We start from the raw sequence: 26,754 nt of genomic DNA, 5'->3' as shown, positions 1-26,754 counted from the left end.
TTGCAGATTAAATGGGAAATATGGACACAGATTTTTGAAGACTTCTCAAAACACAAAGCACATTTTTGTTTTTTCCCTTAGAAAATACAGTAAAAAGAACAATGTGAATCCCTACAATTGTTTCAGTGTCTCTCATTTATAGAAATGCTCTAATTTCTTTCCTCACCTGAAACAAACTACAGGAGAAGAAAATGTTGTGTCAAAGCTGTGCCAACAAACATTACATATTAACAGACTATTGTTATTACTGCATGACAACAACAAATAGAACAGAATATAAAATAAAAACTAATATTGTTGATACAGAAGTATAACAAAACATATTATCAGCTTATATCTTACCAACCTCAAACAAAAAGAAAATGATATGGTGAGTATAAAAAGAAAAATTATTAGGGTTTCAGTAGGTGTAAGTTTAATAATTAACAAGAAAATAAAAAAGAATAATGTATTGATTATCAAAGCCAAGACATACACAAAGACATGACCTACCACAATATACGTGTCTGCTATCTGTGCTGATTATGAAGAGACTGAGAAAAAGATGAATTAAAACAAAAAACTGAGTACATTAAGACAAAGAAAAAATTAACTAAGTATAACAGTGCCAGAAGAAAAAAACATAAGAACATGAATTAGGTGAAAGCAATGAAAGAGGAAGTGGTCTGTTAGAATTTTGTACAGACCTCAACTGTTCTAACAATAATGAAAGAAGGTATTATACTTGGACAATATCTACTGCAACTTGTTATGTTTCAAATTATTGTACTGTCATGGAATCTGAGAATTAAAACCCAGATTTCAAACTGCAAAAAATTCCAGGAGCAGATGTGAACTATAATCAGGATATACTGATCATGAATCACAGACTAAATCTGAAGAAACTGAAAAAAGGCAGGATATCATAGAGATGGGACCTGGATAAGCTGAAACAAACCAAGACCATTGGACTACAAATCAGAGAATTAGATGATTACTAACTGCAGCATGGAAAAGGAATACAACAGAAAAAGAATGAGTAACTTTGACTGATGAAAGAGGGAGAGTAGCAGAGAATCAAATAGCCCCACAGACACCACAAGTAAAAATTCTTCCACCACACAGTATATATTAAATTTGATTGATGAAAAGAGAAAATATAAAAATGAAATGGGCCAAATGTATTATAGATGCCTAATAAATGAAATTTATAGGAATTTCAAAATGAAAAACCATGAATTTCATGATTGACACTGCAGAAGCATGCATAGCAATGGCAAAGATAAATGCCTTGTACAGCAAAATTACATAACCTGCTTGAAAAAGAGAAGCAGTTTCATGAACATCAAAAACTCTCATGGGAAGCCAGTACTAAGCAAGGAAGGGAAAACTGAAAGGAATATATAGGAGTATACAGGGGAAACAAATTTGAAGACAGTATTACATAAAGGACAAAAAAAAAGAGATGGAAGATAAGATACTGCAAGAAGAATTTGATAGAAAAACAAAATACCCAAGTTGAAACAGATACCAATTGCAAAGAAGGTAGCTGCTGACAGGTGTTTCTGAACCATGAGTTTATAAGTTGCTGTTGTAAAATATTAACATGAATTACATACAGAAGGATTGAAAAACTGACAGTAGCTGATCTGGGGTGCGATCAGTTTGGGCTCCAGAGAATGTAGAAAAACCAGAAGTAAAACTGACCCTTTGAAGATAGATTGCACAGATACATTTATATACAAAGTTTTGGAACAAGAGTTAACAATGGCAAGCAAAACATGTTATGTGGGATTCTGAAATTTTGGGAATAAATAGAGAGATCAAAAGATAATCTACAATATTTCCAGAAAGCAGTCCTGAGAGTTCAAGGATCTTAAAAAGAGGCAGTAAATGAGAAGGGAATGAGATAGAATAGAAGCTTGTAACCCACATTACTCTATCTGTACAATGGGCAAGCAATAACTTTTTTTACATGGATGTGAGTTAGTAACCACCTTTTACACATTCCACTGATAGAAAAATCTTTCACTGAATAGGAACTGTATAGGTACGTGATACAAAATTTTGGTTGCAGCCCTGTGAAAACCCCTTTCAATGCTAAAGACAGCTTTAATGTGCAACAAATAACTTCTTTTTTCCTTCTGGTATTGTAATTATGTACACCATTATTCCTTTTGAACTGCAATGAATTTGTTACTACAAACCTTACAAGGGAATAAATATACAGTGAAGATGTATTGTAAATGCTTAACCCCTTGAACAGATGTCTACAAGAAGATCATTGGTAAGCACTGCAAATCATACTTACCACATGTTTTTGAGTAATGAAGACTTTCTTTCTAAAAGTTACCCCAGAACACTATTCCATTGTGATGTTACTGAATGAAAATACGCAAAATATGTCCATTACTGATTTCTCTCTCCCCAACATTTTTCAATGGTTCTAAGTGCAAATATGGATGAACTAAGTTGTTTTAGAAGTTCCAAAATGTTCATTTTCCAGTTTGAATTCTCTGGCTACAAACAATTTTGAAGTTTCCAACATATTTATTATTTTCTCACTGAATGTTACACTTATCATTGGTGCAGTATCTCTAGATGTCCAGAACTGAATTTGTTGTGTCTTTTTAAAATCGAAAGAGAGAGGCCATTCACATAAACCCAGTTACAGTATCCACTGTTACACAACACAGGCGTGTACTCCGGGCTACCGCATCTCCAAGCTGCCGGCAATACTAGAGCACGATACGTAAGATGAATAATACAACTACAACATAGGCACACTGCATTTGTTGTCAACCGTATCTCCTGCATCCGTCATGGCAACACACAGCACCAGCTCCACTACTAGAGGTACTACAATTAGAGCCGTCATCGTGGGCACCAATTCTTCTTCCCCAGATCACCTGCCCTCCGATCCCCACAGCAGTATTCTTCCACCAGCTGGCTATAAAATACACCACAAGGCCAACCAGAGACAGTTTCACAATGGAAGTTGCGAACGGCCAACCATTGACTGCCATTGCTAGTTACTTGGCCCGAGTTCCCTTCGCCTTGGCGTCACATTCGCATCTTCTCTCCGCGCCCTGTCGGGTGCCCCGTACCCGCAACCCATCAGTGCGCAACTCACTGTCACTCACGGATCGCAGTCCATGTGACAGAGCCATCTTTCTGTAGTGGTCATGCTACCTTCGACAGCTATGAGCTTTCCCCTCATCTAAAACACTCTCTTGGAGCATCCTCGAGCCACTGTTGCTACCCACTGACAAAATCCCATCGACATTGCAGTTTTCAGAACTCTCCCAGTGCAACATCTATGACTGTCAGTAGAATGGAAGCAAGTGACACATATTAATGTATGAATAACTGTTTTGTTTTATTTCATTTATGAGTATAAATAATGTTTATTTATTGGAGAGCACATTAATTTTGGCTAGCTCTCTTGGCCACTATACAAAACCAGTCAATGATAGTTTTATGAACATTGTTTACCAATTCTTTTGTTGCTGTATATATTCTTGGAGTGATTACAGTACTACTACTCCACAAAAAGAACTGCTTTTTTTATTCACCATGAAGCGGAGATGCTGAGTCGCAGAAAGAAACAGTAAAAAGATTGTCGAAAAGCTAGTTTTCAGCCAACAAGGCTTTTGTCAAAAATAAACAACACACACATATGACCACAATCTCTTGCAGCTGCCTCCATCAGCCAGACTCTGTGTGTGTGTGTGCGCGCGCGCGTGCTCGTGTGTGCGCGCGCGCGTGTGTGTGTGTGTGTGTGTGTGTGTGTGTGTGTGTGTGTGTGTGTTATTTATTTTTGACGAAGGCCTTGTTGGCTGAATGCTAGCTTTCTAACAGTCCTTTTGTTGCTCCTTTCTGCAACTCATCATCCTTTTTGTATATTGTTACATTCCATCCTGGATTTTCCATTTTTTAACTGTTTTATTGTTGTATATTGGGGATAAGATTGTTTACACAAGGATGTTTCATATTTCATGTCACAGACTTCTAGTGGGGCACTTAGTATAATAAGTTCTACATAGCAACCCACGTCTGGAATCAACAGCCAATGACACTACAGTGCATAAAAAAAGTTATAGGTACTGGTGTCCATAAATTACATATATACAGGGTGATTCTGTTATAATGTTACAAACTTTCAAGGATGATGGAGAAGATATCAATTTGAAGTAAGGGTCATTGTACTGGAAACAAATGAGTCAAAAGTTATAAGCAAATACCATTCTGAAACCTCTGACAGTGGATGTACCGATATTATTGTTGCTAAGAATGTAGAGTATGCAACTTTCAGAGGCAGTAGTATGGACCAGAACACGAAAAAAATGTCTGGTAATCACAGACTGTAAAATGCCTACTTTAAGAGTTATGAGCACTTGTTCAATAGAGGAGATGTGTTTCGCACTAAGGAAGATGAACGAGTGCTCATAGCTCCTCAGGTATGCATTTTAGAGCCCATATTTATCAGACATTTTCTCTTGTTTAGGTCCTTACTACCACCTCTGAAAGTTGCATACCCTACATTCTTACCAACAACTGTACCGGTACATGTATTCCAGTGTCAGAAGTATCAAAATAGTTTTCGCTTGTAACTTCCAACCCATTCGTTTCTGGGACAGGGATCTTACCCGAGATTGAAACATTTATCCTTCTCCTTCACCTGGAAAGTCTGTATCATCATCATGGAATCACACCGAATATACACACATTTACAGGCACTGGTGCCTGTAACTTTGACATTCTGTAGTGTAATTGGATGACATTTTCAGGCATAGGTTCCTGCATAGAACTTTATCTACTACGTATCTCCTGCAAACACTCGAAGTATGCAACATGAACTGTGAAACACCCTGTATACTAGGAACAGCAGCAGATCTAGGACTGCCTCTTGGACAGCCCCATATGTGATTTCTTCCCAGAAAGAAGAATCTCCCCTGATTACATTGGTTGATTTATTAAGTACAACTTTCTGCACTCTCTTGGTTTGATATGACTTTATCCATTGATTGGCTGTACCAAGAATTGCACTAAACCTCAATTTATCTAGTGGAATACTGTGATTCGAACAGTCAAACGCGTTAGATACGTCACAGAAAACATCAACCAGTGCTATTCTGTAATTTAATGTTTGCAAAATTTGGAGGGTGAACATGTAAATGGTATTCTCAGTAGAGAAACTCTCCTGGAATCCAAACTGTGATGTACTGAGAATATTACTATTGCACGGTACAATAAATCACCTTCTCAAAAATTTTGGATAATAATGTAGAGAAACAGGTCAGAAGTTAATGACGTCTCCCCTGTCACCTTTCTTACAGGGGTTTAACAATGGTATATTTCAATTACTCTGAAAAAATGTCCTGAATTAGTCATGCATTACATATTGCAGATAAGAGAGGGCCTATCGTATGATAACAAATATTTAGTAACCTGTCAGAAACACCATCAGATCCAGATGAGCTTTTATTTTTAGGAGAATATACAATTTTCTTAATTTAAGAAGGAGAAAGATATTTTGGAAATGAATGAATGTTCAGGGATGAAAAATGAAAACTGTTTAAGATTACTGCTGCCAATGTATGCCTACAGAGACAGCAAAGAACTACGAACATAAGTTGAAATGAGTGGATTCTGCCTCGAAAATATAAGATGAACATCTATAATAGCAAAACATAAGTGGTGGAATATAGTTAATGAACAATGTCACACTGAGGGCATTGGTTAGGAAATAAGACAGTAATGGTTGTAGACAAGATCTCCTACTTGGGCAGCAAAATAACTAACAATTGTAGGAGTAAGAGATCAATGAAATGCAGACTTCTAATCTCAAGAAAAGTGTTTCTGAAAAAGAGAAATTTGTTCTAGAATCAAAGAGAAATTTAAGTGTTTGAAAGTCATTTCTCACTTCCATACCAAGAGCCATTGTGCAAAGATCTTTGAGAAACTTTCGGAAAGACCAATTCGGACAACATAGGTGGAAGGATGAGAGAACAACAACATGCATTTAGCGCAGAAACATTCACAGAATATCTGATTCTCACTGTAAAATAGCCACAGGAACAAAACTATGAATATGGAAAAGATCTGTTACACATTTACACATCAAGACAGGAGAGTGAAATTTTTGAAGTCCAAGCAGAACAGCATTGCTCAAGCACACGGAATTATCAACATGAACCAGCCACTAGGCATAAACATTATGACACAGCTAGTCACTCACCAAGAGTGCAACATTAACATTCCTGAGCGAGCGTAAGACAAGTGGAGACCACCTATTACTATCATAACATTGTGTAAGAAGCACTAATGAGGGCACAACAACATCTGTCAAGGGTTTGACAAAGCAGTTAAAGACACTAAAATAAACTGGTTAAGCAAATGTAGCAGAACAGAGGAACGCTAACAAATCATAAAAAGCCGAACTGATTCAGTTGTGACGAATGACGTCAAAAATCAGAATCAGTCCTCGACGCGTAAATACCCCACATCGCTGGGCTAGAGGCAGTCAACCAACAGGATAGATGGCAATCATGTCATTCGCACTCCTTTTTCTGATTACTGTATTGTAACATCTAGTTTATAAGACTGTTCAAGTACTGGCCATACTCCTGCCACCTTAAGATATGACCACCGATCTGTAGCCATGGGTGATAGAAGTCACCCTTCGGTACCAGCCATCACAAATGTCCAGTCCAGCGACCTTCTGATGCCATTCCAGCCTGGTGCTCAAACTGCTCTAAACTCCAGCATTGCTTGGGTCAGGAGGCCTACAGAATTGTTGAGCCAGGATCAGTTTTTGACACAACCTCATGGCATCGGACAGTGTGGTCCATCTGATGGGACAACACACAATGTGACCTGGGAGGGACAGAGTAGTCCCAGACTGGTGTGCGAGACAACACACACATGCCGTAGTCATCGCCATGTCTGAGCAGAGTTTCTAAAGGGACGTGCCTTAACACTACAGACTGCAAACTGCTCACTAGATGTCATCAGCATGAGCACAGGACTGATGCAGCATTACACTGAGCTGACAAAAGTGATGGATAGCGATATGCACATATACAGATGGCAATAGTATCATATACACAAGGTATAAAGGGCAGGGCATTGATGGAGTTGTGTCTTGTACTCAGGTGATTCATGCAGAAAGGCTTCCAACGTGATTATGGCTGCACAACGGGAATTAACAGACTTTCAACTTGTGATGCTAGTTTGATTAGGACACAGTGGACATTCCAGTTTGGAAATCGTTAGAGAATTCAATATTCTGAGATCCACAGTGTCAAGAATGTGCTGAGAATACAAAATTTCATGCATTACCTCTCAGCACAGACAATCCAGTGGCCAAATGCCTTCACTTAATGACTGATCAGTCATGGTTGCACAGGATTATCAGTGCTGACAGAGAACCAACACTGCGTGAAATAACCATCGAAATAAATGTCTGACATATGACAAACACATCCGTTAGCACAGTGCAGGAAGATCTGGCGTTAATGGGCTACAGCTGCAGACAACTGAAGTGAGTGCCTTTACAAACAGCACAACATCACCTGCAGCACCTCTCCTGGGCTCATAACCATATCAGTTGGACCATAGATGACTGGAAAACCATGGTCAGGTCAGATGAGTCCTGATTTAAGTTGGTAAGAGCTGATGGTAGGGTTCGAGTGTGGTGCAGATCCCATGATTCCATGGACCCAAGTTGTCAACAAGGCAATGTGCAAGTTGGTGGTGGCTCCATAAAGGTATAGGCTGTGTGTACATGAAATCGAATGGGTCCCCTGGTCTAACTGAACCAATCATTGACTGGAAATGGTTACGTTCGGATTCTTGGAGGTCATTTTCAGTCGTTCATGGGCTCCATGTTGCCAAAGAATGAAATTTTTATGAATGACAATGCACCATGTCACAGCCACAATTGCTCGTCATTGGTTTGAAAAACATTCTGGACAATTCAAGTGAATGATATGGCCAGCCACATGAATCCTGTCAAACATTTACAGAACATAATCGAGAGATCAGTTCATGCACAAAATTCTTCACCAGCAACACTTTTGCAATTGTGCATGGCTACAGAGGCAGAGTCCTCAGCGTCTTGCTAAGCCACCAACTGCCATCCAAGATACGGCAACGACGTGCATTCAGAGAAATAAATGAAGCAATATTTAATCCTGTTTTACTGTGCATAGTGATGCCACACAATTTCCTTGGACTTCATCCTGACAACAGTAGCGATTTCCAGCCTGGGAGTAGGCGGCCCCACAGATCCACTGATGACTTCTGCGGACATTGTAAAAGCATTTGATAGTGTATGTGGTAACAAGGTACGGAAGTACCTGTAGAACAGAGTAGCAGAAAAGCAGACTATACTTAGGATAAGAGACATGTACAATGCGACTGTGAGCTGCGTGAACTTGGGAGTACAGAGATCACACTGACTGCACACAGTTATGGCTTGGGACAGGAAAGTGCATCTTCCTCATTGCTCTTCACTGTTGTGATGGATGAGATAATGATCAGAGTAGCACAACTGGTGAATGTAAGATGAAAGCAATTGGGTTTACATACAATTTCATGATTTGGAGAAAGAAGGAGAAAGTGCAGGAGCAACTGGACATATAGCAATAAATAGTACAAGGTTATCTGATTGAGTTTAGTGTAAATAACTATCAAATGATGGTGACAGCCATGAAGAAGGAGAGAGTCACACCTGGAATAAAAATCAGTGCAGAACAACTGAGGAACATGAGGAGTTACATGTATCTGGGAAGCTTTACACAGGAGAATGAAAGAAATGCCAAATAAATAAATGAGTCGGGGAGATAAGCTTAAGCATTCCACTGTGTGTGCTTGTTTGAAGCCTGATATGGAGCAAACACAACCCTCAAACCATCAAAAGTTATACACACTATGTGATCGAAAGTATCCAGACATCCCCCAAAACATGTGTTTTTCATATTGGGTGCATTGTGCTGCCGCCTACTGCCAGATATTCCATATCAGTGACCTCACTAGTCATTAGACATTGTGAGAAAGCAGAATGGGGAGCTCTACAGAGCTCACAGACTTTGACCATGGTCATGTGATTGGGTGTCACTTGTATCATATGTCTGTATGTGAGATTTCTACAATCCTAATCATCCCTACATCCATTGTTTCCAATGTGACAGTGAAGTGGAAACATGAAGGGACACATACAACACAAAAGTATACAGGCCGAACTCGTCTGTTGACTGACAGAGACCGCCGGCAGTTGAAGAGGGTCTTAATGTGTAATAGGCAGACATCTATCCAGACCATCACACAGGAATTCCAAACTGCATCAGGATCCACTGCAAGTACTATGACAGTTAGGCGGGAGGTGAGAAAACTTGGAATAAGTGGTCGAGCAGCAGCTCATAAGCCACACATTACGTTGATAAATGCCAAACGACACCTCGCTTGGTATAATGAGCATAAACATTGGACAGTGGAAAAACTGATGTGCGGAGTGACGAATCACGATACACAATGTGTCGCTCCAATGGCAGGGTGTGAGTATGGCAAATGCCCAGTGGACATCATCTGCCAGTTCGTGTAGTGTCAACAGTAACGTTTGGAGGCGGAGATGTTACGGTGTAGTCTTGTTTTTCATGGAGGGGCTTGCACCCCTTGTTTTGCATGGCCTACATTGATGTTTTCTGTACCTTCCAACATGATCAAGCACCTGTTCATAATGTACAGCCTGTGGTGGAGAGGTTCCATGACAATAACATCCCTGTAATGGACTGGCCTGCGCTGAGCCCTGACCTGAATCCTATAGAACACCTTTGGGATGTTTTGGAACACCGACTTCATACCAGGCCTCACCGACCGACATTGATACCTGTCCTCAGTGCACCTCTCCGTGAAGAATGGGCTGCCATTCCCGAAGAAACCTTACAGCACCTGATTGAACGTATGCCTGTGAGTGGAAGCTGTCATCAAGGCTAAGGGTGGGCCAACAGCATATTCATTTCCAGTAATACCGATGGAAGGCGCCACAAACTTGTAACTCATTTTCAGCCAGGTGTCCGGATACTTCTGATCACATAGTGTATCAGGTATTCTAAGTTCCAGTCCTGGCATATGCCTCAGAAACATTGGTAACGAAAAGAAGAAAGAGAAGTAAAATACAAGTTAGTGGAATTAAATTCTCGAGAAATGGTGTTAGAGTGACAAAGATGGATAGGTCAAGGAATGAGAGTACCAGAGAATTAGTGAATGAGGAACCAATACAGGCTAGCAAAGAGGAATCGAGGCTTAGATTCTATGGCATGTCAAGCAAATGAAGGAGAAGAGGATACCCAGAAAGGTACATGAGATGAAAAGGGATGGAAAATACAAAGAGGTTGCTAAAAGGAGTGAAGGGCTGTGTGTAAATGAAAGAGGAAGATTGGATCAAGGTGATAGTGGAAAGGCGGTAAGAAGACAGTAGATGATGGAGAAGCTTGTGTTCGAAACAGACCCAGCCACCAGTGACTGGGCACTATATAAGATGATAAAATCTTTTCTGTTAAAAGACTGTCAGGATTGTAACCTTATATGGAAGAGAAAAGTGGATAATAAGCACTGAGGATAAGAAGAGAACAGAAGCATTTTTAATGTGGAGCTACTAAAGAGTACTGTAGGTTACACAGACAGACTGAACAAGCAATCAAAAGCAATGGGGAGAAAAGAGCTTGTGGCAAAACTTGACTAAAAGAAAAGTTCAGTTGACACACTTCTTTAGGCAACAGGGGGGAAGTGTGAACCATATATTGGAGCAACATTCTATGAAATGTCACACATTTTTTGTAGACAATCTTCTTTGTAGACTCATTGCGTTTTCGCAGTATCCACACATGAACCACTTCTTTTATTACGTTATTCAATTTCATGTCCCCATAAACTGTTATAAACTGGTATTAGTATTAGTGAACTGTTTCCAACTGTGTCCCACTGATATTGGAGACATACCATACACTTTTCTCAGTTTTGTGAAACGCACAGTTTCACATTTAAAACCAATTGCCATTCTCCGCACCACTTTGAATATGTTACTAAGATTTGACTGGATATTTGTACAGCTTTTTTTCAGATAATACTCCATTACAGATAACTGCAATTTCAATACTGTCCATCAAGTAATTAAAATGAAATGCAAGGGCCCCCCAGGACATGCATGTAAGTACTTCCACTTTTATCAATTAAATGTGGGAAATTATATATCAATATTAGTTCTGCTGTTACAAACTAGCACAACAAGAGTGTGGTGAAGTTATTAAATGTGAGGGGTAAACATTCTCTAAAACAACACACCTAGCCAGTGCAATGAGGCAAAAAAAATTATGGGCTGACTATCCATAAAACATAAAATGCAGCTTTGTTGAATCTAGGCTTAGGTAAAGTACTGGAAAGCAATAATCATTAGAAATGTCGATGCACACATTTCAGCTTTAAGACTTTAAATAATAGCACTAAAAAGCAGTCAAACTTGTACCATGTTATCACAAAAAAAGTGACACACATTGACTGAAGCAAATCCTGGTAACAAAAGATCTAAAGCAGCCAGTACTTTATATTTGAAAGTCTATGTGATTGTGTTGGGCAATAAATTCTTTCACAAAGACTTATTTTCCTCTTTCTTTATAAAAGAGTTGCTGCTTTTTAAGTTTATTTCTTTTTACTGGCTCTTGTTTGATGGCCATCATCACATCAAAGGCAGAACTTGCATGTTGTTCTGGGGCCATATCCTGCAACATTTATACAATTGTAAACAAACTACAAGGAACAAACTGAAAATGAAACATGCATCACAAGAAAGTAGATGAAAATTTGGGAGGGGAGAATTATGGTCTGTATTTGGATTCCATTTTAGCACAGATAAGTGGAGTATGCTACACGAAAATCAGAAGCTTCAGGGATAAATGAAGAGATCAAAAGGATCAGGAAGCAACATTACGAGTTGAAGGCTTTTAAAAGGAAGCAGTAAATGAGAAGAGAGTGAAACAGAGCAGAAGCTTGTAACACATGTTATTCAATCTGTATATTGGGCAAGCAACAACAGTAATCAAGGAGAAAGTATTGAAATAAATGAATGTTGGTGAAGATGTCAAAATATTTAAATATTACTGCTGACAGTGTAATTCCAACAAAGACAGCAAAGAACTAGGAATACCAGTTGAGTGGAAAGGGTAGTGTCTCAAAAATACGTTATAAGGTGGACATAAATAATAGTAAAACATCAGTGATAGAATACAGTCAAATTAAACCACTGTACTCAGGGTGTTACATTAGGAAATGATACATTAAAAGTAGCAGATGAGATCTGCTATTTGGGTAGCAAAATAACAAACAATGATAGAAATAAAATGGATATAAAGTGCAGACTGTAAAGTTTCCCGATGAAATGAATGTTTCAGAGATGAATAGAAATGTAAATGTTGGAAACTTTACTAACTTCTATTCCACCTGCCAATGTGCAAAGATCTTTCAGAAAGTTTTGAAAACTTAAATTCAGACAAAAAATAGGAGAGACGAGAGAACGACATGGGTTCAGAGCAAGATGGTCCGCAGTAGACCTAACTTTTGCTGTAAGGCAGATACAGAAACTCCACTATGAATATGGAATACATCTACTGGTGGCCTTCCTGGATACTGAAAAGCATTTGATAGTGTATGTACAAACAAAGTATGGAAGATACTGTGGTAAAGAGGAGTATAAAAGCAGACTACATGGAGGACAAGACAAATGTACAATGGGATTGTGAGCTGTGTCAAAGTGGGGGAAGAGAGATCAGATTGACTGGAACAGAATAATAGCTTGAGGCAGGAAGGTGGACTCACATTGTTGCTTTTCATTATTGTGATATATGTGACAGTGGTCAGACTGACACAAGTAATTGGTGGAAAGATGAAAGTAGTGGTGTTTGCTCACGATTTGATGATTTGGAGAAACAAGGAGACAGAAGCTTAATACAGGAGAATGAGAGAAATGCCATAGAAAATAAATGTGCAGGTTGGAGAATGGTGGGGGGGGGGGGGGGGGCTGTATGATCCATTCTGTAACAGTGATGGATGCTGGATATGAAGCAAATCTGTCTCTCAAAGCCAGTAAAAGGGTTATACAATGGACAATGCCTTGGAGACCTGGGTAACAAAGATAGCGAAGCACATTACAAGTTAGTAACATGAAGTTCTGGAGTAGAAGTATTGGAGTGACAAAGATGGAAAGGTTAAGCGATGAGAGGGCCAGGGAATTACTGAAGGAGGAACCATTACAGGATAGGACAAAGGAACCCATGGTTAGATAGCATGGACATGTTAAACAAATGGAGAAGACGATAACCAGAAAAATACATGAGATGAAAGAGAAGAGAAAAAGACTGAGAGGAAGAGTAAGAGACAGGCGGCTGAAATGAGTGAAGGACTGCACATGAAAGAGAGGAGAAGACGGGATCATGTTGCAGACAGAAATGTTGGAAAGGCAGAAGGCAATGGAGAGGCTTGTGTTTCAAACAGATCCAGGTAATGGCTGGAAACTGTACAATATTACCAACAGAAAGTCTTTTTTGAAAAGACTGTCTTGAATGTAGCCTTGCTTGGGAGCAAAATATGGATGATAAACAGTGTGGATAAGAATAGGATAGAAGCTTCTGTAATGTGATGCTACTGAAGAAAACTATAGATTACATGAGTAGATTGAATAAATAATAGAGCGGTACTGAATTTACAAGGAGACAAATGAGCTTGTGGCATAACTCACCTAAAAGCCAGATTCAAATGATACAACACATCTTAAGGCAACAGAGAGAAATGTGTACCACATATTAGACCAATAACGTATGATACAGCACACAAGCATTTTGTAAACAATTTTGTTTGTAAACTGGCTGCATTTTCCTAGTATCCCACCCATGAGCCAAAGTGTGCTGCTTGCTCTACCTATGACTGATCCAACATGACTGTTCCACTTCATAACCACAAATTGTTTCACTCTGGTAATAGTGATGATGATGATGATGATGATGATGATTAGTATTAGTACTGGTTCTAATTGTGACTATTGTACGACATAGGATACTACTTTTCTGTTTTCAAAAATGGACAATTTTACATTTCTGAACATTGAAAGCGAGTTGTCATTCTTTGCACCACTTTGTAAATGTGACCAAGATCTGACAGGATATTTGTCCAGTTTCTTTAGACAATACGTCATTACTGATAACTGTATTATCTGCAAAATGGCTTAAGTTATTACTAATGTTATCTATCAAATCATTAATATGTAATATTAATTGGAAATGTCACATACACTTCACTATGACACAACTGAAGCTGCTTCTACTTCTATCAATTATACACCATTAAAGATAACATGAAGAATCTCCCCCCCCCACTCACCAACCAAAAAATCTTGAATCCATTCACAAATTCTGTTTCATACCCCAAATCAATGTACTGTTTTAATCACCAGTCCTGTGGTAGTGACTTGAATCCTTTTTGGAAGTCAATAAATACTGCATCCATCAGTCAGCCTTTTAGAAGCAATGTTGACTGGCATGGAGATGATCATTCAGTTTGAGGTTTCTAATCATGTTTGTCGAAACAAGGCCCCAGGAGTAGACAACATTCCATTATAACTACTGACAGTCTTGGGAGAGACAGTCCTGACAAAACTCTACCATCTGGTGAGCAAGATGTATGAGGCAGGCGAAATTCCCTCAGACTTCAAGAATAATATAATAATTCCAATCCCAAAGAAAGCAGGTGTTGACAGATGTGAAAATTACCGAACTATCAGTTTAATAAGTCACAGCTGGAAGATATTAACACGAATTCTTTACAGACGAATGGAAAAACTGGTAGAAGCCAACCTCGGGGAAGATCAGTTTGGATTCCATAGAAATGTTGGAACACGTGAGGCAATACTGACCCTACGACTTATCTAAGAAGAAAGATTAAGGAAAGGCAAACCTACGTTTCTAGCATTTGTAGACTTAGAGAAAGCTTTTGACAATGTTGACTGGAATACTCTCTTTCAAATTCTGAAGGTGGCAGGGGTGAACTACAGGGAGCGAAAGGCTATTTACAATTTGTACAGAAAGCAGATGGCAGTTATAAGAGTCGAGGGACACGAAAGGAAAGCAGTGGTTGGGAAGGGAGTGAGACAGGGTTGTAGCCTATACCCGATGCTATTCAATCTGTATATTGAGCAAGCAGTAAAGGAAACAAAAGAAAAGTTCGGAGTAGGTATTAGAATCCATGGAGAAGAAGTAAAAACTTTAAGGTTCGCCAATGACATTGTAATTCCGTCAGAGAGAGCAAAGGACTTGGAAGAGCAGCTGAACGGAATGGACAGTGTCTTGAAAGGAGGATAGAAGGTGATCATCAACAAAAGCAAAACGAGGATAATGGAATGTAGTTAAATTAAGTCAGGTGATGCTGAGGGAATTAGATTAGGAAATGAGACACTTAAAATAGTAAAGGCGTTTTGCTATTTGGGGAGTAAAATAACTGATGACGGTCAAAGTAGAGAGGATACAAAATGTAGACTGGCAATGGCAAGGAAAGAATAGAATTGGGGAGAAGAGGAGTTTGTGGCACAACTTGAGTAGAAGAAGGGATCGGTTGGTAGGACATGTTCTGAGGCATCAAGGGGTCACCAATTTAGTACTGGAGGGCAGTGTGGAGGGTAAAAATCATAGAGGGAGACCAAGAGATGAATACACTAAGCAGTTTCAGAAGGATGTAGGCTGCAGTAGGTACTGGTAGATGAAGAAGCTTGCACAGGATAGAGTAGCATGGAGAGCTGCATCAAACCAGTCTCAGGACTGAAGACCATAACAACAGCAACAACAACAACACAATCATGTTTGAGTTCAAAATAACGATGGTGGGGTCTTCAGTCCAAAATCGGATTTTATACAGTTTTTCTCATTAATCTATCCTGTACAAGCCTCTTCCTGTCTTCATAACTATTCCAAACTACACTGATCAGCCGAACATTAAGAACACCGACATACTGTCTATATAAACCTGTCCATGCGATATCAGTGTCACCTGAGAGGAATGACTGTTACTCAGTCATATGCATGGTGCATGTAGTGAAAGTGAGCGTGCTATCCGTGTGTAGAATGGGGAGGCACGCAATCTATCCGAGTTTGACAGAGGGCAGATTGTGAAGGCCCGGAGGCTGAGCATGTGTATTTCTGAAATGGCAAAACCAATGTGAAACATGTCCAGATTACGTGAGATTTGGCTGCCACCCCTCATTACAGATGTTGGACATTGTACGCTGGGCAGACCGCTAAAACAGGACAGGTTGTGAACTCTGGCGGAACTAACATCTGGCTTTAATGCTGGGCAGAGTACAAGAGTGTCTGAACACACAGTGCACTGAACACTCCTAACAATCGGCCTCTGCAGCCAAGGACCCATGTGTGTGCCAAAGTTCACATGATGACATCGGCAATTATGACTGGAATGGGCACAGGACTATCAACACTGGATGTTGGCACAGTGGCAGAGTGTTGCACGGTCTGATGAATCCTGATACCTTTTTCATTAAGCCACTGGGAAGGTGTGAATTCGTCATCTTCCAGAACAGCACCCAACTCTGCTGTGACAGTTCTAGAGTCGTTCAAAGAAAGTCTATGTCCAATAGCTTGTTGATACCCAGATCAGGCAATACTAGTTGGAGGCAACTTTAACCTGCTGAGTACAGACTGGGATGTCTGTGGATTCACTGCGAGGGGTGCAGACACAGAGTCATGTGAAATACTCTTTAACATGTTTTCTGAAAGCATGTCTTGAGTAGCTAGCCTGTCAGCCCACACGCAATGGAAATATCATAGACCTGGTAGCTACTAATACGAAGGACCTTATCGACAATGTTAGTATAGAAATGGGGATCAGCGGTCACGATGTCATTGTAGGAACTACAGTTACAAAAGTTAACAAATCAGTCAAGAAGGCTAGGAGAGTATTTCTGTTAGATAGAGCAAATAAGCAGTTATCAAAAACTCACTTAGACAGTGAAATGGCATCACTTAGTTCCAGTAAGATGGCTGTAGAGGAATTACGGGCAAAATTTAAGCAGATTTTAAATCATGGTCTGGAGAGTTATGTGCCTAGTAAGCGGATAAAGGATGGAAAGATCCACCGTAGTTTAATAACAAAATTTGGAGGATGCTGAGGAAGGAGAGGCTGTTGCACTCTACACTCAAAAGGGACGCACAAATGATGACAAGTAAAGGTTATTAGAGATTTGTGCATCTACGAAAAGATCTATGCACAAAGCGTACAAATGATGACAAGTAAAGGTTATTAGAGATTTGTGCATCTACGAAAAGATCTATGCACAAAGCGTACAACAACTATCACCATCACACCTTAGCAAAAGATTTGACACAGAACCCGAGAATATTCTGGCAGTGTGTAAAATTGCCAAGTGGATCTAAGGCTTTCATTAAGTACCTTGTTGACCAGTCTGGTATGGCAGCTGAAGATAGCAAAGCGAAAGCCGAAGTTTGAAATTTCACATTCAAGAAATCATTCACACAGAAGAACCATACAAACATTCCATCATTGGACTGCCTCCTGTATGGATGACAGAGAAATAAGCACACCTCGTGTAAATAAATCACCAGGTCCAGATGGAATCCCAGTTCGAGCTTACAAAGACTACTCTACTTTTCTCCCCGGGGACACTGCCTTATCGTAGGCACCTTCAGGCAAGGTGGGAGGGTTTGCGTGCCTCGATGAAGTCAAGAGCTATGCCTGCAGTAGTGTAGCTACTGGCAGGGTCACCCAAGTCGGACTAGTCTCGACTGAGGAGCCAGACGAAGTGTATCCCACAACATAGGGCAGGGGAGGGCTCTGTAGGCATAGGGAAACCAACCTCTCTAGGGGAGTAAACCCTAAAGAAATCCAGGTCCTCCAAGATTGGGGTTGGGCGTGGGTCCGATAACCCCACACTGTAAAAGTGACATATTACGGAACCTCAACAAGAGCCTCAGATGATGGATGAGACACAAAAAACACAACATCTGCAAAGAAAAAGGACAAAAGATTTGGCAGTAGTAACAAGGAATGTATGAACAATGTTGAAACCTAGAAAAATGAGAGAAATAGCCGATGAGATCATATGTTCAAGTACAACATTGTAGCGCTACATGAAATAAGATGACAAGGACAAGGACAGGTAGATATGCCACAGTACTCTCTGGTGTATAGTGGACCAGACAGAAGAACAGGACAAGACGGAACGGGATTCACAACAGCAAAGGAGACTGGTAAAAGTGTTTTGGAATTTGAACCCATAAATGAAAGACTTAGCAAACAGAGTGAAAGGGAAATTCAGAAATATAATGATAATAACAGCATATGAACCAGTAGAGGAAGCAGAAGAAGAAACAAAGGAAAAGTTTTATGAAGATCTAGAAATGGCATACAGTAAAGTACAAAAGTATTATCTGTTTTTACTTATGGAAGTTTTTAATGCACAGGTTTGGTGAAGCGAATGTGGAAGAGTATCTGGGAGATACACATTACGTGAAGAAAGTAATGGAGAAATGTTATGTCAGTTTGCTGCTAAAAATAATCTAATCACCAGGAGCACACATTTCCCACATAAAAGAATACATCTCAGAACATGGAAATCAAATGTAAGTGGAATAGTCAATCAAACAGACTATGTGTCAGTAAAGGCAAGACATGCCACATCAATAATCGATATGAAGAGCTGCAGGGGATGTAACTGTGACTCAGACCACTATGCTGTAAAAGCTGCAGTGAGGGAGAAAACTATTTGTAACACCTAAACCTGGAATGGAGGAAAATACAAACTGGAACACAGAAAAACTGAATGACCCAGAAGTTGTGAAAGCATACTAAGCAAAAGTTAGAGATGCACTGACTCCCGGTGAGGAAACAATGGGAATCCATGATAGAGGGACTAAGATCCAGAAGGCGGCGAAAGAGGCAGCAGAAGACATAGTCGGGACGAGAAGAAATGCAAGAAATGAGTAGTTTGGTGATGAATGCAGGCTAGTAGTAGAACATAAAATTGCAGCAAGACTGAGAATGATACAGAAAGAAACATGGAGGTGTACAATGAATTAAGATCCAATGCCCAAAGAATATGCAAGAAAAATAAAAAGGAATGGTTGAAATCAAAGTTTAAAGAGAGAGAATAATTAAAGGAACAGAATGAAACAAAGAAATTCTATCATGCCATGGGAAAGATAAGAAAAATTTTCAACCCAAGCAAAATGCATGGAAAAATAGAAACGGCGGAATAATAAGAGATGAACAAGAAATATTACAGAGGTGGGCAGAATACTTTGAAGATATGCTCAACAAAAACTCAGATCAGGCCCCAATAGGTACACAGGAACAGGAAGAGGACACAGAGGCAAGAGAAATTGAAAGGGATGAGGCACAAAACCCAACAATGTTGGAAGTGGAAACACTGATTAATAAACTAAAAAATAACTGTGCACCCAGTGAAGATAGGATCATGTAAGAACTAAAAATCAGGAGGGCAGCCTCTAAGGCTGAAATATTTAAAATAATAAAGAACATACAAGTAAATGAAAGCATGCCAGAGGGGTGAAATACTGGAATAATATGCCCAAAATATAAGAAAGGAGAAAAGCTCAGTTGTCAAAACTGTAGCGGCATAACACTACTGAATACAGTATATAAGATTTTCTCTAGAGCACTGAATGAAAGAATAAAGAAGTGCACTGAAAAGATACTCTGAGAATATCAATGTGGATTCTGGCCAAACAGAGGTACATCTGACCAGTTGTTTGTTGTTAGACAAATAATGGAAAAATTTTATGAATATGATATAGATCTCCACTTCCTGTTTGTTGACCTTAAACAAGCTTTCGATAGTATTAATAGACTAGCACTATATAAAGGGCTCAGCCAGATACGCATATATGCAGATGATATTGCCATCATGACAAGGGATGTAACAACGCTTAAAGAAATAAATGTACAAATGGAAGCAGAAGGAACAAGAATTGGACTTACTGTAAATAAAGGCAAGACAGAAATATATGGTTATGTCCAATTCTGAAGCTAGAAGAACACCAGAGGACCTGAAGATCTCTGATAACTGCTTCAAAGCTGTTAGATACTTCCATTATCTAGATGTCCTCCTAACCAATGATAATAGTATGAGACAATGTATTAGAGAAAGGATACATGCAGGAAACAAAGCCTACTATGTACACCTAAAGATACTCAAAAACTCTCTCATTACAAGAACAACTAAATTGAGAGCATACTTTTGCCCTGTGCAAGCTGTTGCCACATATGGATCAGAAACGTGGACAATGACAGAAGCAGTCAGTAACAGCCTAAGAGTATTTGAAAGGCAAATCTTACAAAAAAATCTATGGGCCTGTGAGAGAGGCAAAAGGTTGGAGAGTGAGATACAACCATGAAATACAAGAACTTATACAAGGGAAAGATACAGTGAAATTCGTCAAATTTCAAAGAATTTGTTGGTCAGGACATATGGAGAGGATGACGGAAGACAGGATGCCCAAACAAATAATGAATGCCAGACTGTATTCCACCAGAAGGAAGGGCAGACCAAAAGCTAGATGGATGGGCAATGTGCTGGCTGACCTTGCCAAGAAGGGAATCCGTGGATGGAAGAAAAAAGCTGAGAACAGAGAGATATGGAGGAAGATTGTTGAGGAGGCCAAGGCCCACCAAGGGCTGTAGTGCTGAAAAAGAAGACATAATAGACTTTCTCGAGACAGAGAAGCTTATGCCCACGAATTAGCATGGTTTTATAAGGCATTGCTCATGTGAAACTTAGCTTGCCCTGTACTGAGAATCATGGATGAAGGGATCAGGCAGCTACCATACTTCTAGATTTCCAGAAACCATTTGACATGGTGCCCTATTGCAGGCTGTTAATGAAGGTACGAGCATAAGGAATTAGTTCACAGATATATAAGTGGCTTGATGACTTCTTATATAATAGAATCCAGTATGTCGTCCTCAATAGCATGTGTTCGTCAGAGACAAGAGTATCGTCAGGAGTGCGCCAGAGAAGTGTGATAGGACCGCTGTTGTGCTCCATACATGTAAATGATTTGGCGGGCAGAGTGGGCAGCAATCTGTGGTTGTTTGTTGATGATGCTGTGGTGTAAAAATGTAAGTTGATGCAGATGAGTAGAAAGAACAAAACTGTAATGTTCAGATACAGTATTACTAGTGTCCTGCTTGACACAGTGAAGTTGCTTAAATATCTGGGCGTAACGTTGCAAAGTGACATGAAAACTGTGGTAGGTAAGGCAAATGGTCAACTTTAGTTTATTGGGAAAATTTTAGGAAAGAGTGATTCATCTTTAAATACCACATATAGGATGCTGGTGCAACCTATTCTTGAGTACTGCTCGAGTGTTTGGGGTCCATACAAGGTTGGATTGAAGGAAGACACTGAATCAATGCAGAGGTGGGCCACTTGATTTGTTACCAGTAAGTTCGAACAACACGTAAGTGTTACAGAGATGATTCGGGAACTAAAATGGTAATCCCTGGAGAAAACAGGACCTTCTTTTCAAGAAACGCTATTGAGAAAATTTACAGAACCGGCATCTGAAGCTGACTGCCGAATGAATCTACTGCCGCCAACATACATCGCACATAAGGACCACGAAGATAAGATACGAAAAATTAGGGCTCAAAGGTGTGTATGGACATTCGTTTTTCCCTCACTCTATTTGCGAGTGTAACAGGAGGGGAAATGACAAGTAGTGGTACAGGATACTCTCTGCCATGCATTGCACTGTGGCTTGTAGAGTATCCATGTAGATGCAGATTCAGAACAGCTCCTTGACACCTGAACTGCGGGACAGACACAAGCTGGCAGCAGCTCCATTATGCATTCATGTGGGCATCCACAGGTCCAGTGGAGCTCGTGCAAGGCACTGTGATGGTCAAGGACTATCATACACTTGTTGCAGACAATCTACACCCCTTCATAACTATCATGTTTCCCCGACGGAAGTCGCATTTTTCAACAAGGAAAGGAGTGTGACTGAGTGGCTTGAGGAACACAGTGGCGAGTTCCAATTGATATGCTGACTCTCAAATCACCAGACCTGAACCCAATCAAACACATCTGGAATGTGGTCGATTGTGGCGTCAGAGCTCATCGATACTCTTTGCAGAATATACGGAAATTAGGTGGCTTGTGTGTGTAGATGTGGTACCAACTGGTTGGTTGGATGGTTGGTTTATGGGGGTTGAAGGCACCAGACTGCGAAGGTCATTGGTCCCTTTTTCCACGACCGTGAAGCACCCACAAGGGATACAAAACAAGCAACAGAAATGACAAGGGATGACACAGAACAAGAAAGTCAGAGACAAAGACCACACGAAAGGAATTAAAAGCACACAGAGTGTGACAGTGGTTGGCCAACCATGGAAATAATAAAAGGAAAAGCCAACCACCAAGAGACACACTAAAAACCCCAATCTAAAACCGTAGGCCAAAGGTCAGACTCAACACAAAAAAAAGACAAACTCTTAGATCGAGCAATAAAAGTCCCCTGCATGAATAAAACTCAAAACTAAGTCTGTCATTGCAGCATGATCCATTGAAAGTGCAGGGAGCATATCAGGCAGCACACACATCCACCAGAGCGCAGATAAAAGCGGACAGGCCAACAAGATGTGGACCACTGTCAACACTGATCCACAGCAACATAGAGGAGGGTCCTCACGGTGCAAGAGATGACCGTGCGTCAGCCAGGTGTGGCCAATGCGTAGCTTGCAGAAAACAATTGTGTCGTTGGGGAAGGCTTGCAAAGAGGAGCGCCACACACCTGTGGTCTCCTTGATGACCCAGTCAGCCAGGTGTGGCCAATGCGTAGCTGGCAGAAAACAACTGAGTCCTTGAGGAAGGCTTGCAAAGAGGAGCGCCACACACCTGTGGTCTCCTTGATGACCCGAAGTTTTTTTGGTGAAGGCAGGGTGCGCCATTTATCACCCCAGGTGCCAAGGACCTCCTGTCGCCAAACCAATTGATTACACTCTGAAAGGCCAATCTCCAAGGCTGGTGCACCGACAGCCTGTTTGGCCTGCGTGTCAACACGTTCATTACCCTGGATGCTGACAGGACCTGGGGTGCACACAAAGACCACAGAGCGGACACAATGGGAAAGAGTATGCAGGGACTCCTGGATAGACATCAGCAGATGAGAGAGAGGGAAACAGTGGTTGATAGCTCATAAACCACTCAGGGAGTCACTACAGATAACGAAGGACTAACCTGAGCAGGAGCTGATATACTCTAGGGTGTGAGAGATTGCAACAAGCTCTGCAGTGAAAACACTGCAGCCAGTCAGCAATGAGCGTTGTTCAGAATTATCCCCAAGAGTAATAGCATAACCATGTCGACCAGCAACCATCAAACCGTCAGTATAGGACACATCAGAGCCGTGAAACGCATCAAAGATGGAAAGAAAGTGGTAGCGGAGGGCCTCAGGAGGAACTGAGCCCTTTGGGCCCTGTGCCAAATTCAGCTGAAGGCACAGGCGAGGCACACACCATGGGGGTATACGTGGTATACGTATAGGGCCCCGGAAGAGGTGGGAGAAGGAAAAACTCAAGCCCGGAGAGAAAAGCCCGGAAGCAAACCACTATCATACATCCTGACCTGGGCCGCAGTTCTCGCAGATGGACGACCGAGCTGGGGAACAGGAGACAGTAATTTGGATGCCCGGGCAAGCTACAGACATGTGCAGCATAAGCATCCAGTAGACATAGGTGCCAGATCTGCAATGGAGGGACACCAGCCTCCACAAGTACGCTGTGTACAGGGCTTGTGTGGAAAGCTCCAGTTGTGAGTTGGATCTCACAGAGAAATATGGGGTCAAGCAACGCGGAAGGCGATGGCGAACCATAAGGCAGGCTCCCGTACTCGAAGTGGGACTGAATCAACACTTGATACAGTCTTAGAATGGTAGACTGATCGGCACCCCAGCTGGTGTGACTCAAGCAACAAAGAGCATTAAGAGGGCGCCAGCATGTTTGTTTAAGCTGCCGAATATGAGGGAGCCAAGTCAACGGGTATCAAAATGTAAGCCCAAAAAACGGTGCTTCTCCACCACAGCACGAGGTTCACTTTCGCGGTAAAGCCGTGGCTCAGGGTGAACAGTGTGACATCGGCAGAAATGCATGATGCAGGTTTTGCTGGCTGAGAACTGGAAGCCGTGTGTGACGGCCTCTAGACTGCACCCTGCGGATGGCGCCCTGTAGCTGCCATTCAGCAACCACAATGCCAGTGGAGCTATAGTATAGGCAAAAGTCATCAGCATACAAAGAAGATGATATGGACGTTCTCACAGCTCCAGCTAGCCCATTGATAGCAACTAATAAGAGGCAGACACTCAAGACAGAGCCTTGCGGGACTCCATTCTCCTTGACTCAGGGGGAACTATGGGAGGAACCAACTTACACGCTGAAGGAACAAAGCGAAAGAAAATTTTGAATAAAAATCGGGAGTGAGCACCTAAGACCCTACCCGTGAAGCATAATGAGAATGTGATGCTGCCATGTGGTATCGTATGCCTTCCGCATGTCAAAAAAGATGCCACCAGATTCTGATGGCGGGCAAATGCCATATGGATGGCAGACTCCAGGCAGACCAGATTATCGGTGGCACCATCCTGAGATGGAGCCAGAAGGCCTCGAGACTCAAGTAGTCAACTCAACCTCTGGCTCACCATACATTTGAGCAACTTGGACAGAATGTTGGTGAGGCTAATGGGGCGGTAGCTGTCCACCTCCAGTGGTTCTTGCCAAGCTTCAACACTGGTATGATAATGCTTTCCTGCCATTGAGACTCACCCTCAACCCAGATACGGTTGAAAAGGTCTAGAAGGTGTTCCTGGCACTTCACGGAGAGTTGTTTGAGCATCTGATAGTGGATGTGATCCGGCCCGGGAGCCGTATCAGGACAAACAGCTAGGGCACTGTGGAATTCCCACTCATTGAATGGAACATTGTACGATTCAAGGTGGTGCATGTGAAATGTAAGGCTTCGACGTTCCAACCACTCTTTCAGGGAGTGGAAGGCCAGTGGGTAATTAGTAGAAGTGGAACTCTGAGCATAATGCTCCGCTAAGAGTTTTGCAATTGCGTCGGAGCCAGTACAGACTGCTCAGTGAAAGCCCAGGTATGTTGACGGGGGTCCAATAGCCATAGAGGCGCCTAATCTTGGCCCAAACCTGCGATGGAGAGGTACGGAGGCCAATGGTGGAGACATACCTTTCCCAGCACTCCTGCTTCCATCAGTGAATAAGGCGGTGGGCTCGGGCACAGAGCCATTTAAAGGCGATAGGTGTTCCAATGATGGGTGCCGCTTATGACATTGCCTGCGATCTCAAATCGCCTCAGCGATCTCGGAAGACCAGCAAGGCACAGTCCTCCACCGAGGTGACCTGGAAGAACAGGGAATTGCAGATTCCGCGGCAGAAAGCTGGTGGTGACTGTGTGAATCATCACATCAAAGGCGTCATTAGAATGAGGCTCAATAGTGGCAATGGAGGCGAACAAGTCCCAGTCAGCCTTATTCATAGCCCATCTGGAGAGGCGTCCAGAAGAGTGACGCTGTGGCAGTGACAGAAAGTCATGCACACTCCACTGGACAGATGGTAGAAGGCTAGGGCTGCAGACCAAAAGGTCGATGGCTGAGTACATGCCATGTGCCACACTGAAATGTGTGGAGGCACCATTATTTAAGAGGGAAAGGTCGAACTGTGCCAACACTTGCTCAACAACAGTGCCTCAGCCTGTAGCCACCAAGCCACCCCACAAAGGGTTGTGTTGTTGTTGTGGTCTTCAGTCCTGAGACTGGTTTGATGCAGCTCTCCATGCTACTCTATCCTGTGCAAGCTTCATCTCCCCGTACCTACTGCAACCTACATCCTTCTGAATCTGCTTAGTGTATTCATCTCTTGGTCTCCCTCTATGATTCTTACCCTCCACGCTGCCCTCCAATGCTAAAGCTGTGATCCCTTGATGCCTGTCCTACCAACAGGTCCCTTCTTCTTGTCAAGTTGTGCCATAAACTCCTCTTCTCCCCAATTCTATTCAATACCTCCTCATTAGTTATGTGATCTAACCATCTGATCGTCATCATTCTTCTGTAGCACCACATTTCGAAAGCTTCTATTCTCTTCTTGTCCAAACTATTTATCGTCCATGTTTCACTTCCATACATAGCTACACTCCCTGTGGACCATATTTAAACTCTTATGGAGCGTGATGGTAACAGAAACATCCCCCAGCTTGTCACAGGTGAGTAATGCCCATGACTGAGCAGAGGATGCTGTTTTTATAAAGACTGACCCAGAGCACATTTTGGACAAGCCCTCCACCTCCCCAAACTTGTCCTCTAAATGCTTGACAAAGATCTGAGGCTTCATCATCATGAAAGACTCCCTGTTAGCTCTTGTACATACTACGTACCGGGGTGAATAAGCTTCCCTGCCAACCTTAGCCTTTCGTTCCTCCCATGGTGTGGCCAGGGAGGGGAATGATTTTGGGTCATACGTGTTTGCATTAAATTGAGCCTTCAAACGCTTAGAGACTGCTGGTGGCTGGCCACCAGCGAAGAGATGATGTACCATGCTTCATTGCATGTCATCCACCCTGATGCCACCCACTCCGATCAAGGGCCCTCCCAACAGGCACCACCCAGCCGCA

General features: G+C 41.6%; 1 protein-coding gene across 3 annotated transcripts in view; it reads right to left on the bottom strand.

Moving 5' to 3' along the window:
• LOC126424761 (zinc finger protein 37-like) overlaps window positions 1-26,754 on the bottom strand; it is a 264,776-nt gene that overhangs the window by 225,893 nt on the left and 12,129 nt on the right. For all 3 annotated transcript variants that reach the window (XM_050087505.1, XM_050087504.1, XM_050087506.1), the window contains exon 2: window positions 11,694-11,759. In XM_050087505.1, coding sequence (XP_049943462.1) covers window positions 11,694-11,759 — 66 coding nt within the window. The remainder of the gene's footprint in view (window positions 1-11,693; window positions 11,760-26,754) is intronic.

The sequence above is a fragment of the Schistocerca serialis genome, chromosome 10 (assembly GCF_023864345.2).
Source record: "Schistocerca serialis cubense isolate TAMUIC-IGC-003099 chromosome 10, iqSchSeri2.2, whole genome shotgun sequence".
Lineage (NCBI taxonomy): Eukaryota > Metazoa > Arthropoda > Insecta > Orthoptera > Acrididae > Schistocerca > Schistocerca serialis.
The sequence above is the reverse complement of the archived record's forward strand: the minus strand, read 5'-3'. Positions and strand labels throughout refer to the sequence as shown.